Consider the following 16,077-nt stretch of genomic DNA (forward strand, 5'->3'; position numbering starts at 1 on the left):
ATAGAATCATAGAATCATTTAGGTTGTAAAAGACCTTTAAGAACATCAAGTCCACCACTAAACCATGTTCATAAGTAACACATCTACATGTCTTTTATTTAAATACCTCCAGGGATGGTAACTCAACCACTTCCCTGGGCAGCCTGTTCCAATGCTTGACAACCCTTTCCATGAAGAAAGTTTTCCTAATAGCCAATCAAAATCTCACCTGGTGCAACTTGAGGATGTTTCCTCTTGTCCTATCACTTGTTACTTGGCAGAAGAGACTGACACTTACCTTGTTACAACCTCCTTTCAGGTTACCCTCAATCAAATCAACACTCCCGCCTAAATTGGTGTTGTCTGCAGACTTACTGAGGGCGCACTCAATCTTCTCGTCCAGATTATTAATAAAGATATTAAACAGAACTGGCCCCAGTACTGAGCCCTGGGGAACACCACTTGTGACCAGCCACCAACTGGATTTAACTCCGTTTACCACCACTCTTTGGTCATCCAGCCAGTCTTTTACCCAGTGAAGAGCACACCTGTACAAGTCGTGAGCAGCCAGTTTGTTGTGGGAAATGATGTCAAAGGCTTAACTAAAGTCTAGGTAGACAACATTCACAGCCTTTCCCTCATCCACTAAGCAGGTCATCACCTCGTCATAGAAGGAGATCAGGTTAGTAAAGCAGGACCTGCACTTCATAAACCTGTGCTGACTGGACCTGATCACCTGGTTGTCCTGTACGTGCTGTGTGATGGCACTCAAGATGACCTGCTCCATAACCTTCCCTGGCACCGAGGTCAGACTGACAGGCCTGTAGGTCCCCAGATCCTTCTTCCGACCCTTCTTGTAGATGGGCGTCACGTTTGCTGACCTCCAGTCAAGTAGGACCTCCCCAGTTATCCAGGACTGCTGATAAATGATTGAAAGTGGCTTGGTGAGCACTTCTGCCAGCTCCCTCACTACCCTTGGGTGGATCCCAACCGGCCCCATAGACTTGTGTGTGTCTAAGTGGTGTAGCAGGTCGCTAACCATTTCCCCTTGGATTATGGGGTCTTCACTCTGCTCCCCATCCCCATCTTCCAACTCAGGGCACTGGATACCCAGAGAACAACTGGTCTTAAAGACTGAGGAAAAGAAGGCATTAAATACCTCAGCCTTTTCCTCAGCCTTTGTCACTATGTTTTCCCCTGCATCCAATAAAGGATGGAGATTCTCTTTAGCCCTCCTTTTGTTGCTGATGTATTTATAGAAACATTTTTTACTGTTTTTTATGGCAGTAGTCAGATTAAGTTCTAGTTGGGCTCTGGCCCTTCTAATTTTCTCCCTGCGTAGGCTCATGACATCCTTGTAGTCCTCCTGAGTTTCTCCCCTTCATCCAACAGTCATAATCTCTCTTTTTTTCCTGAGTTCCAGCCAAAGTTCTCTGTTCAGCCAGGCCAGTCTTGTTCCCTGCTGACTCGTCTTTCGGCACATGGGGATAGCCTGCTCCTGCGCCTTGAAGATTTCCTTCTTGAGGAATGTCCAGCCTTCCTGGACTCCTTTGTCCTTCAGAACTGCCTCCCAAGGGACTCTGTCAAAGTCTTCTAAACAGGCCAAAGTCTTCACTCCAGAAGTCTAAGGTAGCAGTTCTGCTGACCCCTCTCCTTACTTCTCCAAGAATTGAAAACTGTCATTTCATGGTAGCTGTGCCCAAGAAGGCCTCCAACCATCACATCACATGCAAGTCCTTCTCTGTTCACAAACACAGGCCCAGCAGGGTGCCTTCCCTGGCTGGCTCCCCAGGAACCTCCTAGATTTTTTCCTCTTTGCTGTATTGTATTTCCAGCAGACATCTGGTAAGTTGAAGTACCCCAGGAGAACAGGGGCTAGCAATTGTAATTTCAGGAATGTGGATCCCTCTTCAGTTAATAGAAAGTAATAAGTACCGAAGAAATAAGATTCAGCTCTCAATAGTTTCCCAAACTATTAGCTCTGTGAATAGCCTTCAAGACTGGTAATACTGGTGACCTCTGTTCCCACTGGATAATTGCTTTTATTATGCATTGCTTGTTTCTGTTCTTGTCTTACAGCACTGATGGATGTAATTTTGTTGTATACTACATAGGTGCTTAATGAAATTGCTGAAAGAAAGTTTATTGCTGAGATAAAAAAATGTCAGCTCTTGAATCTCAATGAGTGTCTTACCTGCAAGCCTGCTTTTTTTTTTTTTTTCCCCAGTACATTAAATATTTTTCACGATGGCTAGGAAAAATTAGAAAGTGCAAAATGCCTATCATATGTAGCCTAAAAAAGAAACATATCTAATACTACCATAATGAATAGACATGCTATTTCTGTAGCTGATAAATTAGGCCATGTGATGGCAGCTGAAATGAAGTGTAGATAAGGTGAAAGTACTGCCTGTTGAAAGGGGGAGCTGAAGACCTGTGAACCTCTGTGTTGAGATGACTAGTCAGCGAGGAGAAATCAATTTAATGTCTGCTTTATGCAAAATATCAATACAGACAGGATATTAAACTGCATTAAGGAAATAATCTACAGATAGATTTACAGGTAGACCACAGCATTTAAAAATAGCAGGTAACTAGAAAAGGGACAACAAATAGCATGGAGAAACCCTCAACTGAAGGAAAAATATATAAACACAGGATTAAGCTGAGAAAGAAATATTAGGATAAGGATATATAAACTAATGAATGGAATAGTGAAGGTCAGTTGAACATCCATGTTTCTCCTTTTTACCTAGTGTGGGATGAAATGTTAAAATAGCAATCTGAAGAAAATCATGTAAATTTCAGGAAACACAGCATATGTTGACATAATACATCATTAACCTACTGAGTAGCATGAATTCCCCCGAGCATACATCTTCTATACTCTGCAAGATACATTCTATCCTAATTCCCATTTAATGCAATTCTGAAGCTTTGCTATTGATCTTCAAAGCCATCACTGGATAAAGACCCAGCTAAATTGGGTAGTATCCTTTCATCTGTAACTTACAAAGGCAAGTGAGTCCTCCTAGTGTAATGCAACAAGCTATGATGACGTTCATGAGGACTAAGGGTAGTATGTTTAGACAAAGTGAATTGATAATGCAACAAGTAATCATAGAAGGTTATACTGAACCACAGTCTGATTGCATTTGAAGTAAGTAGACGTATCTATTTGGTAATGGTTTCCAACTGTAATGGAAGTCACGGAAACAAAAACATCAAGCAGCTCAGAAGGCTGAGTACCTAAAAAGCTGAAAACAAGAGAGTGATCCAGTACTCCAGACGATTACAATGAAAATGTTATTTATCTTACTAAGTACTTGAATTCTAAGGAAGTAAGTTGGATAAATTGCATATAAAATGTAAAAGATACATGTATAATAACAATACACATAATTGTACCACAAAGTGATTAGGCAGTAATTTTCAGCCTTCAGGCAAAAGAAAATAAATTCACTAATATCTGAACATGCTCCTCAATAATTTTATCATTACTGCCTAAGAAAAAGATTCTTGAAATTATTTAAGTAACTGAATAGCAGGAGACATGCATGAAGTCAGTGTGATATATGGAATTCTATTTTAAATACGTATGTAAGGGGAGGGGAATGATCATTCTCTGGAGGTACTTATCTGACTCCTAACAATAGTGGAAGCTTAGGCTAGACATTGATTTTATATCAGTGAAGTGTGGTGAGATGAATCCCACCATTAGTAATTTTAGGAAATGGCATCTTTGTTGGGTACAGTGGAAATTTAATATTGATTCATTGATGCCAATAGCTGTTGACATCTTGATATCAGCCTGGAAAGTCTACTGCTCTGGTTCAACATGGTAAATATCATGATTTTATGGGAGTCTTTAAAAGCCACTGACAGCTGTTAAAGAACCCGATTTATATGAGAGATTTTCAGAACTATCCCTTACCTGAATTTCCTATAACCTACATATATTCAGTTTCTCCATAGTTATGTTCTGTTTTGATCAGAGATGATCTGCCCAGCTCAGAAATATACATCTTCATCATGTTTCTCAGTGCAGTTCAATGATTTTTCCTTCTACCCAGCAACTTTTATATTTGTCTAATACATGAAATCGTGAGTGGATATGGATGCTTTTAGCGTTACTAAATTTTTCATGAGCAAGGATGTTTTCACACTTTGTGACTAAAAAAGATACCAGATGCATTGGAACAGACTGCAGGAAACAAAGGGCATATTTGTACTTTGGTGCTGAAATCTTTGGACTAACTGCTGTGAGCTTGTCCGATGAAAACGTTCAGCTCAGCACTGTGTGCTGGTACTAGCCTTGGTCCCCAAATCAGTATTGTCATGTTACAGCAGTACTGTGACTTCAATCTTAGGCTATTTAACCAAACTGAAGGATTACACTGATAAAATCACTCTGTTCCTGTTCTGTAGATATATATAATAGCACAGTGTGTTGCTCTTGGAGTCCTAAACCATATTGCTGAATAATGGAGACTGTATGTATTTTTGATAGAGGTTTTTCATTTACCAATTTCTACAGAGTCACTCTAAGAAAAAAAAAGGAAGGCATTTGTGATTGATTGCCTTGCCTAACTGACAATCTCTGTCGCACACTTTTTTTCAATAATTTTGGTCCTGCTCCTTTCAACACAATCTGAGAGGGAAGGACATCTCAGGAATTGGCAATTCTTACACGTTTTGTGAAGACTGATGGTTTCGTTGAGCAAAAAGACCCAATAAAATCTTCATTAGTTCTGCTTCTCACAGAATGTTTTGTTTAGTGAAAAGACCTTTAGAGAGAATTAGAACCCAAATCTGTCATTTTGAACATTCTCATTTTCCATTAAACAGAGCAATTTGCAAGATTAAATGCAAAGAAATATATTTTATTAGTCTTATTTGGACTTTGTTTCTTTATATCATCTAAAAGCTGATATAAAAATACACACACTTTATTTGTTTTACCAGTAAGTGGCCCTATTTCCTTCAAGTATATTCTAAATGTATTTTTTCCTCCTGAAGTAGAATAAGTAGGTCAGCATTCACAGTTCAAATCACAGTTCCTCTGGATTTTGATTCCAGCAATGAAGTGCAGTATGAGTGGCAGTTTGTTCAAATTAGTTTAATTATCTTAGATATCGCTGTCATTTCTGTTGCTGAATTACTATCAAATTAACCACCCTTATGATCATTTTAGCTGCTCCTTTTCCCAACCTCTTGAATACTTTCCGAAGGGATTTGTCTGTGTTTTTAGAGATTCCTGGATGAGTGAGATCTAATAGGTGACTTGGTGCACAAGCATATTTGATCCTCTTGTACTCCAGCAAGGTCTGAACTGAAATGAAAAATCATAAGCAATTTTTGTTTCTACTAGTTTTGCTAAAAATATTAAATGTTTGCATTGGGTTTGTGTAGCAAGGTTTTGGTAGCAGCGGGGCTACAGGGTTGGCTTCTGTGAGAAGCTGCTAGAAGCTTCCCCTATGTCTGACAGAGCCAATGCCAGCCAGCTCCAAGACAGACCTGCCGCTGGCCAAGGCTGAGCCCATCAGTGATGGTTGCACCTCTGGGATAACATATTTAAGAAGGGGAAAAAAACCTGCTGCACAACAGCAGCCAGTGAGTGAGAATATGAGAGACAAACAGCCCTGCAGACACCAAGGTCAGTGAAGGAGGGGGAGAAGGTGCTCCAGGCACCAGAGCAGAGATTCCCCTGCAGCCCGTGGTGAAGACCATGGTGGGGCAGGCTGTGCCCCTGCAGCCCATGGAGGTCCATGGTGGAGCAGATCTCCACCTGCAGCCCCTGGAGAACCCCACACCAGAGCAGGTGGATGCCCAAAGGTTGCTGTGACCCCGTGGGAAGCCCACACTGGAGCAGGCTCCTGGCAGGATCTGTGGACCCGTGGAGAGAGGATCCCACGCTGGAGCAGGTTTTCTGGCAGGACCTGTGACCCCGTGGGGGACCCACGCTGGAGCAGCCTGTTCCTGAAGGACTGCACCCTGTGGAAGGGACCCACACTGAAGCAGTTCGTGAAGAACTGCAGTCTATGGGAAAGACCCATGTGGGAAAAGTTCGTTAAGGACTGTCTCCCATGGGAGGGACCCCACGCTGGAGCAGGAAGAAGGCGTGGCAGAAACAATGGGTGTTGAACTGACCCCAACCCCCATTCCTCACCCCCCTGCACCGCTGGGGGGCAGGAAGTAGACAAAATCGGGAGTGAAGCTGAGGCCGGGAAGAAGGGAGGGGTGGGGGGCGTGTTTTAAGATTTGGTTTTCTCATTACCCTGCTCTGATTTGATTGGCAATAAATTAAACTAATTTCCCCAAGTCAAGTCTGTTTTGCTTGTGATAGTAATTGTTGAATGGTCTCTCCCTGTCCTCATCTTGACCCACAAGCTTTTTGTTACATTTTCTCTCCCCTGTCCAGCTGAGGGGGGGAATGATAAAGATGCCTTGGTGGGCACCTGGTGTGCAGCCAGGGTCAACCCACCTCAATGTTGCTACATTCTCAGTGGAATGGAAAAAATAAGTTTGTGACTGACTACTTGTATGTGAAATAGTATGTAACAAGTGACATATTCGACACATTCTCTGAACTAGTTAGTTGTTCGCTTTTGTATTTGATTATTTCCAAGTACTAGAAAGTGTGATCAGAAAGGTAGAACATTTCCATGTTACAGTAATGTGAAAACTGAGAAATAATCCAAAGTAAGATAAACTAATGAGCTTGTGACTTTTTGGCACCATCATGATGTCTGTATAAAGTCTCAAAGATTTCTCTTTCTTTGGATCACGTATTTCTGAGGTCTGATCTTGTGTCCCTTGGCTTTCCTCAAGAATTCATTCAAGGATCAGAGAAACTATGTAGAAGTGTTCTCCATTCTCTAGTGAAAAAGCAGAGGGAGTTTTATTCTTTGATAAGGTAATAATCTCTTTTAATTTTTTCTTCTTTTTCCTGTGTCAGTTAAGTAGAATCATGTTACCATAAAACAGATTCAAGTAGTCTCCCAAAGAACTCCCTTCAGCTGCCTGGATTTTACCCTTAGTTGTTGCAATGTCATATTCATTCATTCTTCAGTAATATACAGATGGGTAGCTATCACCTGAATTTTTAAGAGGAACAAAAAGACCTATTAGCATCCTTCCCCAGCAACAGAAACAAAGGCTCTCCTCTCTCCTTGCTCCCTCTAGGTTTCTTGACCCATTAAAAATAGGCTTTTTGCCCCTTTTTGTACTTTGCAGTTCTCCTGATCTGTGCCATCCATGTTTGCAGCTTCTCACATTTGACTTTTAAAATATAAATAATTTGAGCCCTCACACACTTTCAAGGGATGAAGTAATCCCAGGCAAAACATTTTGGGTTAATCAAAACTGAAGTTTGAGGCTCTGCGTGCATGCTGTGCGTGCTGTTCCCCCTCCTTGTTTCCACTACTTTGAAGCAAAACCACAACATAGTCCATTATCCTCCCAGTCTGCGTAAGTGCTGGATTCTTGCCAACTTCATTTTACCACTTAAATTACAGCATCGGAAGACATAGGGATACAGAACAGGAACACATCTTTCACCAGTCAGTAAATGCATGCAATGAATTATTACTGTAGTCGCTGGCACTGCAGACAGCTTGTTAGTGCCCTGCTCTGGTTCTGTGTAGACCATGACCGTGGTTAACAGGCATGCCCAGAACTCAGGCCATTTTTATTTCAGTTTAATCCAGGGTGGGAAGAGTATCCATGTTTGTATTATCCTTCACTGTCCCGGCCTGTTGTTGGAGAGCGACTCAAGAGCTGGAAAACCCCTATGGTGAACAAGAGGGTCCATGCTGGCCAAGCCCGAGCCCCACAGGAGGTATCAGCTCAGGTATCTCTGCACTGGTAAACACAGGCCAATGGGATGTAGCCAATTTGGTGCACTTCCAAAAAACAGCGGGTCTGGGGTTATTTCCTTCCAGCTCCTGTCCGACCATGCCCATGGAATGGCGGCCCCTCACCTGTCCCACCATCCCTGCCTGCCGGGGCCGTCGGCACCTGCCGAGGCCACAGTGTGTCAGGGCGTAGAAGGGCAAACTCAGGTAGCGCGCCTGGAGAGACCACAAGGAAACACCACAGCTTCGGGCTAGAAGTCCCTTCCTTTGGGCAACGACACCGCGCGGGCGGGGACGACGCCCGGGCCCCGCCGCTCGCGTCGGCCGCACCGCTCGCCTCGGCTCGGCCCGCCCCTACCCCGTTTCTCCTCTTCCGATTGGTGGGTTTGGAAGCGCCGCTCTTTTGCTTCCAATCAGCGTCCTGCGTCCGTTGTTAAGCGATCGTCTCCAGGACGCGCTGCCCCCCTGGCTGAGGCGGCCATGGCGGGTGGGTGGCGGGACGTGGCCGGGGTGCGCATTGCCCCGGCTGAGCTGTGTTTCAGGGACGCGGTGCCGGGGAGCTGCTACCGCGCCGCGCTCAGCGTCCAGAACCGGCGGGTGGAGAGCTGTCGTATCCAGCTGCTGCCGCCGCGCCGGCCCCAGGTGAGGGGTGGCCGGGAGCGGAGCGGCGGGGAGTGTCTGCCCCCACGGCCCCTGGCCGGGGCGGGCGGGTGTAGTGTCGTCGAGGCCTGTCGCTCTCTACAAGTCAGCTGCCGGCTCTGTGTTTGTTTGCACAGCACCTCGCACCACTCCAGTGTGTGTGAATAACAGTAGCACTTCGTGAGAACACCCGACCCCGAGTCCCGTTGGTCTGTCCATCCCTGCCGGGCTTGCCCTGAGGAACTGGTCCGCAGCCCGCTCACCTTGTGCTTGCCAGCCCCTCCTTGAGGTGCAGAACGTTGCCAGAGGAAAAGTAAATCTCGAGGCCCTGCTTTTATTTTTGGCAGTTTTGCATGGGGATGTCTGCCCACAGGTTTGCCCAGTTAGGTGGGTCCTGTGTAAGAGGCTGCTTGGGCAGGTGTAAATGCTTGTCTGTGTTCAGCTACTGCAAATGGAAAATGCTGCCCCGGGTGCCTGAGCACCTTATGAGTCTGAAATTTGCCAGTGAATTGGAAATTAATTTAAAATAGTTGTGTAACTGGATAAACTGGAAAGAATAAGAGGCCATTCTTAGAGCCAAAGTTGACTGAATTGCTTCTTGTGTGACAGTTCTGAAGGAGGGAGCCAGTCCAGGTTTATTGTGTTCTTGTGTGAATGTGTAGGTCTCATTTCTATGATACTTACAGAGCTTCAAATGAGCAATTTGAAGGGAGCTACCTTGTTTGTTAAATCCATCGTTTCAGTTGAAGTAAATTAACTTTCTTGTATGTCCTACCATATCAAGTCCCTTGTTGGTAACAAATCCTGCTTAGCTTTACTGGCTGGCTTTGCACTTTCCACAAATTTTGTCCCTTAAGAAGCCCATGAGTTCCTCATTACTTCAGGGAGCGTTATGTAGAAATGGATCACTTTGCTATGGTGTGAACACCAAATCTGTGAAGTGTTCCTGATCAGCTGAAGGGCACAATTTTTGAAATTGTTTTTGCTTGGATTTCCATAGGGCTGATTGATAGTTTTGTTACCCCATTTCTGTATTGTATTCTAAGTTTTTTTTAGTAGTCCATTTGTGGTGCTTGCTTGCGGAGAGCTTTCTCAGCTTTACAATCTTTTGTCAAGATACTATGATTACTATTAATAGCATCTGATTAGTTCTGGAAAAATCATTGCATAGCCAGACTTTTTAAAGGCAAATCCATCTTTACAATTCTAACCAGTTTAGCCCTTTACTTGTAACCTATGTGGGTCCAACAAAACTCAGTTGTAGTTAGTAGTTTTGTATTGGTCTTTCATCTAGCTAGTTTATTTTCTGTTAATTACATTAAAATTAGGATCAAAGGGTTGAACAGAAGCTGATGTTGCTTTGTGTTCACAGCAGCTTGAACTATGAATATAGCCCAGGGTAGTCATCAAAATGATGGATAATTGGATAATTTCACTATCTGACTACTCAGCCTTTCTTTTTGAGGGCAAGAGTGGCCAAGAATACATATGCATTTTATCCCCCTGCTAAAATTTGCTAATTTGCACAATGTAGACAGCTTGATTTTACTACACTGTAACTGATGACTTTTGGAACAAGCTGGAAACTGTTGGGAGTGCTTGATTTAGTAGGGCTGAGCTTATTCTGTTTTGTTGGTTTTCATCAGCCTTATCAATTTTTCATGTGCTCCAGAAGGAAAGGCAGAGTCAATTTTAGAAAAGAGAAAATGTTACTCTCTCATAGCTTAAGAGTTTTTACCTCTGTAAGTATCTCATGCCTTTTGCTGAGTGTTTTAATGCTATTGTGCATGAGATAACAGTTAAGGGACAAGATTCTGCTTCACATGCTCAGTTCCAGAAACGTCTGTTGTTTTGCCCTTTCTCGTTCCCAGACCTTATGCTGGTATCTGTGAATACATGGCTCTGAAGTGTACGACTCATCTGTAAATGTTCTGAGGCATTACATTCATAGAGTGCAAGAACTGAAAAATAACCTTCCTTGAGCTGTCATAGTGCATGGCCAAGAAATGCCTTTCAAGGAATTTAGCTCACAAAGTAGTTTTCCGTAGGTTTCATTAAAAGTTCATAATACAATATATTAATTTTCCCTCGGCTGTGTAATTCTCTTTAGAGAAGAGAGAAATTTTACACACTTCAAAATTAAAACATGGCTACTTTTTCAAAATCAAGCCTGTAATCATGATACATGTTACATAACAAATTTCCTTTAGCTGAGTTTTGTACTGCTAGGAGAATTTTAAAGGAATAGAAAGAGATGCTCAGATAATAAAATCAGCAAGTAGTAAATGATATGTTTGCATATTTCAAACATAAATTAGAACAGATATTGGGATGACTCTCAGAAATAAACATTAATTAAACTGGGCATTTAGAGCAGAAGCCTATTGTGCACAGAGTGATGTGAATCGTAAGGGAACTGAAACACCAAAGGAGCTCTAGACCTTGCTGTGAGGCTTTCCTAGGAATGTGGGAACTGCAGGATTTCCTACTGCATGTTAGTAGGTTACTTGTGTATTCTGTTCAAGGAAAGATATGCGGGGGGTGTTGGATATAAGCAGATGCTTACAGACAGCAACAAATCCAGGACTATTTTTTGAGAGAGGAGAAAGGTGCTTTCTGTCAGCTGCTTCTGGTTTTCTTTTGTTTCTCAAAACTGGAGGTGCCATGGGCCTTTCAATCAGATTTTCAATGTACAGTGACACTTTCTGTTGACATCAGCTGAATGATGGTCAGACCTAGAGAAAACTCTTATGCTGTCTCCTTCTGTTGCTGCTTTGGCCTGAGATTTAATTCACGTTACTTTCTCAGGTACTAAAAAAATTCTGCACTGAGTAGTAGCTGACTTGATTTTGTGTTGCTTCAGAAGGTTTACTGCAACAGTAGGAAAAGCCAGAGCTCTCTTGGAAAGACTAGAAATGATATTTTGCTAAACCAACTCTTCCATGTAATTTGATGGGTTAGTATTCATTCTGTCTTTCTGTTTTGCTGTAAAAAGTCTGGACTTTTGTAAATAAGAGGAGAAATTTTATAAAATCATGCATATTTTAAAGGTGGTTGTGACTTTTAAATCAATCTGCATATTCTTCTGAAAATGAACCACATGTATATGTTTTTTAATCTAGAAATATTTAACAATTTTTTAAAAAAATTATGTTTTCTTAAATTGCAGTTTAAATTGATTGTGAAAAATCCAGAAAAACCTGTTGCATCTGGACTTCAAGTTACAGCTCTTGTGGAATATTATCCTGAGAGGGAAGAAGATCTTCGAGATAGACTACTTCTTTTGATAGAAAATGACACAGTTGATATCCCCCTGCTTGGGTATGATGGTCAAAAGTTCATCTGCTGCTGTTACTATCTGCAATTTGATCTTGTGGAAGATTTGTTAATACATGTAACATATGGCTATGTAATTAATCTGTCTATTACATTGAAAACAAATAGTAAGTTTCCTTACAAAACTAAGATTTTTTTTTTTTTTCTTTTTTCCCGAGCAGCACACAGGTAAAAAGTTAATTGGGGTGATGTCCCTCTAAGATCCTAGAAAGAGTTTGGGGTTTTGTTTTTGTTTTACTCTAAATTGGTTGTGATAACATTGATAATTTCTAATTCTGTATCAACATTAGACAAGTTAACATCTAATCTTAATGTTTTCCCTCCTTACTGAACTACTTACATAAAAGATTTTTATAGTAATTGTCCATATTTGCAAAACTGAATTATAGTGAAACACATGTTGCCAAATTCTAAAAATACGGTGTGTGTTTTAGAATAAGGTCACAAATTCAAGGATCATTTTTGTCAATCAGTATGTGATTGTGTGTGCCCATCTATGTGTGTGTATATGGATATATGTCATATACTGTATATAACATATATTGGTTCAAAAAAGTAAGCTTCTAAATATAGTTTATCAGTTTTAGGCTAGGTGGTTATCCCAGGATGAGGGGGAATTGCTCTGGTGTACCTTTCTCTCCTTTGTCTACAAAGAGAAATTAGAATGACAAACTTCTGTTTACAGGTCCAGGTTTTAGATGCCTAAATTAGGACAGATTAATCCCATAAATGATTGCAAATCATAGTTTTTTATGAAAATCTTAACATTACAAATTACATGTATGGACAGAAAGGAATTTCCATGGAGATTATTTAGTATATGAGTTATTTTTAAAAATCAACCAATCCTACAGATGTCTCATGCTAGCCTGAAATGTGTAGGGATTTGCCTTCATATAAGCAATACTCCTACATGTCGTTTACCTCTTATGTCATGATCTTTTTCACTGATTTGCTTTTCCTCATTTCATCTTAAATCTTAATATAACGTACTATTGTTAATGTAGGACACAAGTAGTTAAGTCTGATATGGGGTTTTCAAGTTGTTGTAAATTTTGTCTCTTTTTAGCAAAAGGCAGTCTACTGTTGGGAGGCTTGGAAATAACACTTCCAATTAGTTGTTTTTTTCTGTGGAGTTTGTCTTCTCCCAAATGCATTTTGCATCATGCATGTCTGCTGTTTATAGATAGATGATAATCAATTATTGCACTGAAGGGTCACTAAATACATTTTTCTGTACAAACATAGTTTAAAATGCACCACCAACCATTTTGAGAAACTAATGTACATAGTGTAACACTGGTTGAGAACTACTAGTAAAAAGATTTTTTTGATAAAAATTGCATTGCCACTATGAAATATCCACAAAACTGTTTAATTTGATGGGATAACCCGAAAATATTTTCAAGGAAATATTTGCAATGTTCTGTTTTGGGGGACAGACACCCTCTCTCCCCCAAATTTATTTAATTCTGATGTGTTTTTTTTCACTTCCTATTTAAAAGTTTGTATATTTTTTAATATTTTAAATATTATTTCTACTGATGTATCAATAATAATATAGTAAACAGTAATTCCTATAATGTCAAGAATTGAAATAAATGATTTTAAAAATTGTTAAGGCTATACTTAGATTTACATCAGATCACTGTATATTTTTATGACACAAACAAAATTTCTTGTCTCTGCCAACTCATAGATAGGGTTTATTTTCATTCTCTGGTGAATGTCACTCAGATTGTGTACTGGCAGTACCTTTGAAGAGTTCTACATCTGCAAAACAGAATTAAGCTTTAAAGCATGTGACAGCAAATTCAGAAAATTCATAAATATAATCCAAGATAATGTGTTACTGTATAAGAAATATTTTTCTTATATTATTCTGATATTATTCAGAATGGCCTCTTTAAATGTCTGCTACTTCTGTCTTACCTATTAGCTTATTTGTAGTCTTCTTTCTTCAAAATCATATTGTTTTTCAGCTTTTAGTTCTGTATGAGTTATACAGGTACATATCACCCTATATAATTCACTATAAATTTGTAGAAACTGTGGGTCTGCATGTTTTGTCTGTAGAATTTTATTGAAGGAAAAATTCACTGGTGACTTAGGAGAAAAGTGTGAAAAGATTTAACCTCTTTGCTAACAATTTGTGTGATTCCTTCAATTGCATCTACTGTTCATTTTAAGATAATCTTTAGTCTGGGATAAGATTCACTGAGAGTATAGGAGAGGTTAGTTTTCCATACAACATTAAACTGCAGTAACGTTCCACTTATTTTTGTAAAATTAAGTTTTTTCAGGAAAAAAATGCCACCGGGAGAATTTTATTGTACTTTAGTGGCATTAATAGCACAGTTGTTTGGTTTTCAAGTAAAATAGCTGTTACGTATTTGCCTAGCTTATGAGTCTAGATCCAGTGGTTAATCATTGATTTGTGGCTCATCTATTTTATATAAGTTTTGGAAACCAAACAACATTCTTAGCTTAATCTCTACAGAACCACGGACTTATGATGTGCTCAATAACACAAGTATAATGATTTAATTATGTAACTATTTGATTGCCATAGAAAATACTTATACTCAAGGTTTGGGAATGTGTTTCAAACAAGCCAGTTGTGGTTGGGTTTTTGTGTCTGTTTTTTTTTTTTTTTTTTTTTAAGGATTAATGGCAGCATCCAAACTCTTTTTTTGAAATACAATAATTAAGATTTTTTTTTTGTTTTAAAAAATATTAAGAAAACATTTGAAGTTAGGCATTTCCATCTTCATAAAAAACCCCAACCAAAACCAAACCAGCAAACCACCAACCAACCAAACCTCACCCTGTATTAAAAAACAAACCCTAAAACCTTTAACTTGACTATCTCTCTTTTTTCACAGGTCCATATCTCTTAGAAAATCTCACTGCAGTTAGAATTTATGCTTATTCCTGTCTACTTGAGATATTACGTATTTGGATCTTGAGAGGAGAGATACTTGTGTTTCATTTTTCTAACAAAGCTTCTTGGAAGAATGTCTGAATTCTTGGAATGTGAAGTTTTTATGATCTTTTCAAGTGTGCTCATTTTTTCTAATTTTATGGTGTTTTCTTTTTTTTTTTTCCTCCACATCCTGCTGGTCTAGACCATATCTTTCAAGAATCTACTACTTTTTTTGCATTACAATAAATTATTAAAGACAATTAAACCCAGTGTATTAACATTCTCAAGAGCAACTTCTTTCGTTGCATTTCCTGATTCTTTTTTTTCTTTTTTTCCTCTCTTTCCCTTCCTTTCCCTCCTCCTCCCCCCCTACCTGATGCAAGAGATTATATGGGCAGGGTCTACCTAGCTTGGCCAAGGAGATTTATCTTTCTTCTCCATTTAGTCTTCTGTACTGCACGTAATGCAGATCATGAGATTCAATTGTTCCTGCATGTTCCTATTTGTGGTTAAGAAGAGATAGACTGCTGTGCTGATGTAAAATTCCAATTGATTTCAAACACAGTTTTATGTGAGATCAGAGGTGTGATTATATTAGAAATTGGGACCTTTAAAGTACAAGTTTCCTGAAGTGAGCATGGTCTTTTCGTTATGGCTAAGCAGTACCCAATACAGTGATGTCATGCTGGTTGAGGCTCTTAAATAATAGAAATAATTTGTGTCATTATCCACTTCTGTCGGTTATAATAAGTTTTGTTGAAGCCACATAAAGTATCTATAAAACAAGATTATATATTGAAACTGGCATGCGTGTTTTCTCTCTGCTTTTAGTTCAGGCAGCTGATAATGAAACACAGTGAATGTTGGCTTTGGTCTTATTTTGTGATGCAACTAACTCAAGATAGTTTTATTTAAAGTTCTTTGTTCTATAATGAAGTATTTGAAATTAAATAGAAATTTATACATTCCATTTCAACTAAATGTGTAAAGCTATATTGTTTTAAAGTTACATTAGTTAGTTATCAAGCTCTTTAATGACTAACTAGATCTCTTTTACATCTTCCCTGTGTACACTATACTGCTGAAGTGAGTTGCGTAAACACTAGTGGGAGAACTAGGAGAAAAGGACAACTCTCTTCCCCTGGAATGCTTAATCACATTTCTTTAAAAATGCAAAGGTATTTTCAAGTTTTGGGAAAATATAAACATGTCTTTTCTCTGCAGATTAATTCCGTGCTGTTATCTGGAAATTGAGTCAGAGATTAATTTTGGTGCAGTGATTGCAAACAGTAAAATAATTAGTAAAGAGATTAGTATTGCTAACCGTGGATCATCTTCAGG

At 39.7% G+C, this 16,077-nt stretch overlaps 1 protein-coding gene across 1 annotated transcript in view; it reads left to right on the forward strand.

Moving 5' to 3' along the window:
• The first annotated feature begins 8,315 nt into the window (after positions 1-8,315).
• CFAP47 (cilia and flagella associated protein 47) overlaps positions 8,316-16,077 on the forward strand; it is a 347,912-nt gene continuing 340,150 nt past the window's right edge. Inside the window, exons 1-3 of the mRNA XM_074860922.1 lie at positions 8,316-8,477; positions 11,644-11,795; positions 15,961-16,076. Of these exons, the coding sequence (XP_074717023.1) occupies positions 8,316-8,477; positions 11,644-11,795; positions 15,961-16,076 (430 nt within the window). The remainder of the gene's footprint in view (positions 8,478-11,643; positions 11,796-15,960; position 16,077) is intronic.

The sequence above is a fragment of the Strix uralensis genome, chromosome 2, assembly GCF_047716275.1.
Source record: "Strix uralensis isolate ZFMK-TIS-50842 chromosome 2, bStrUra1, whole genome shotgun sequence".
Taxonomy (NCBI): Eukaryota; Metazoa; Chordata; class Aves; order Strigiformes; family Strigidae; genus Strix; species Strix uralensis.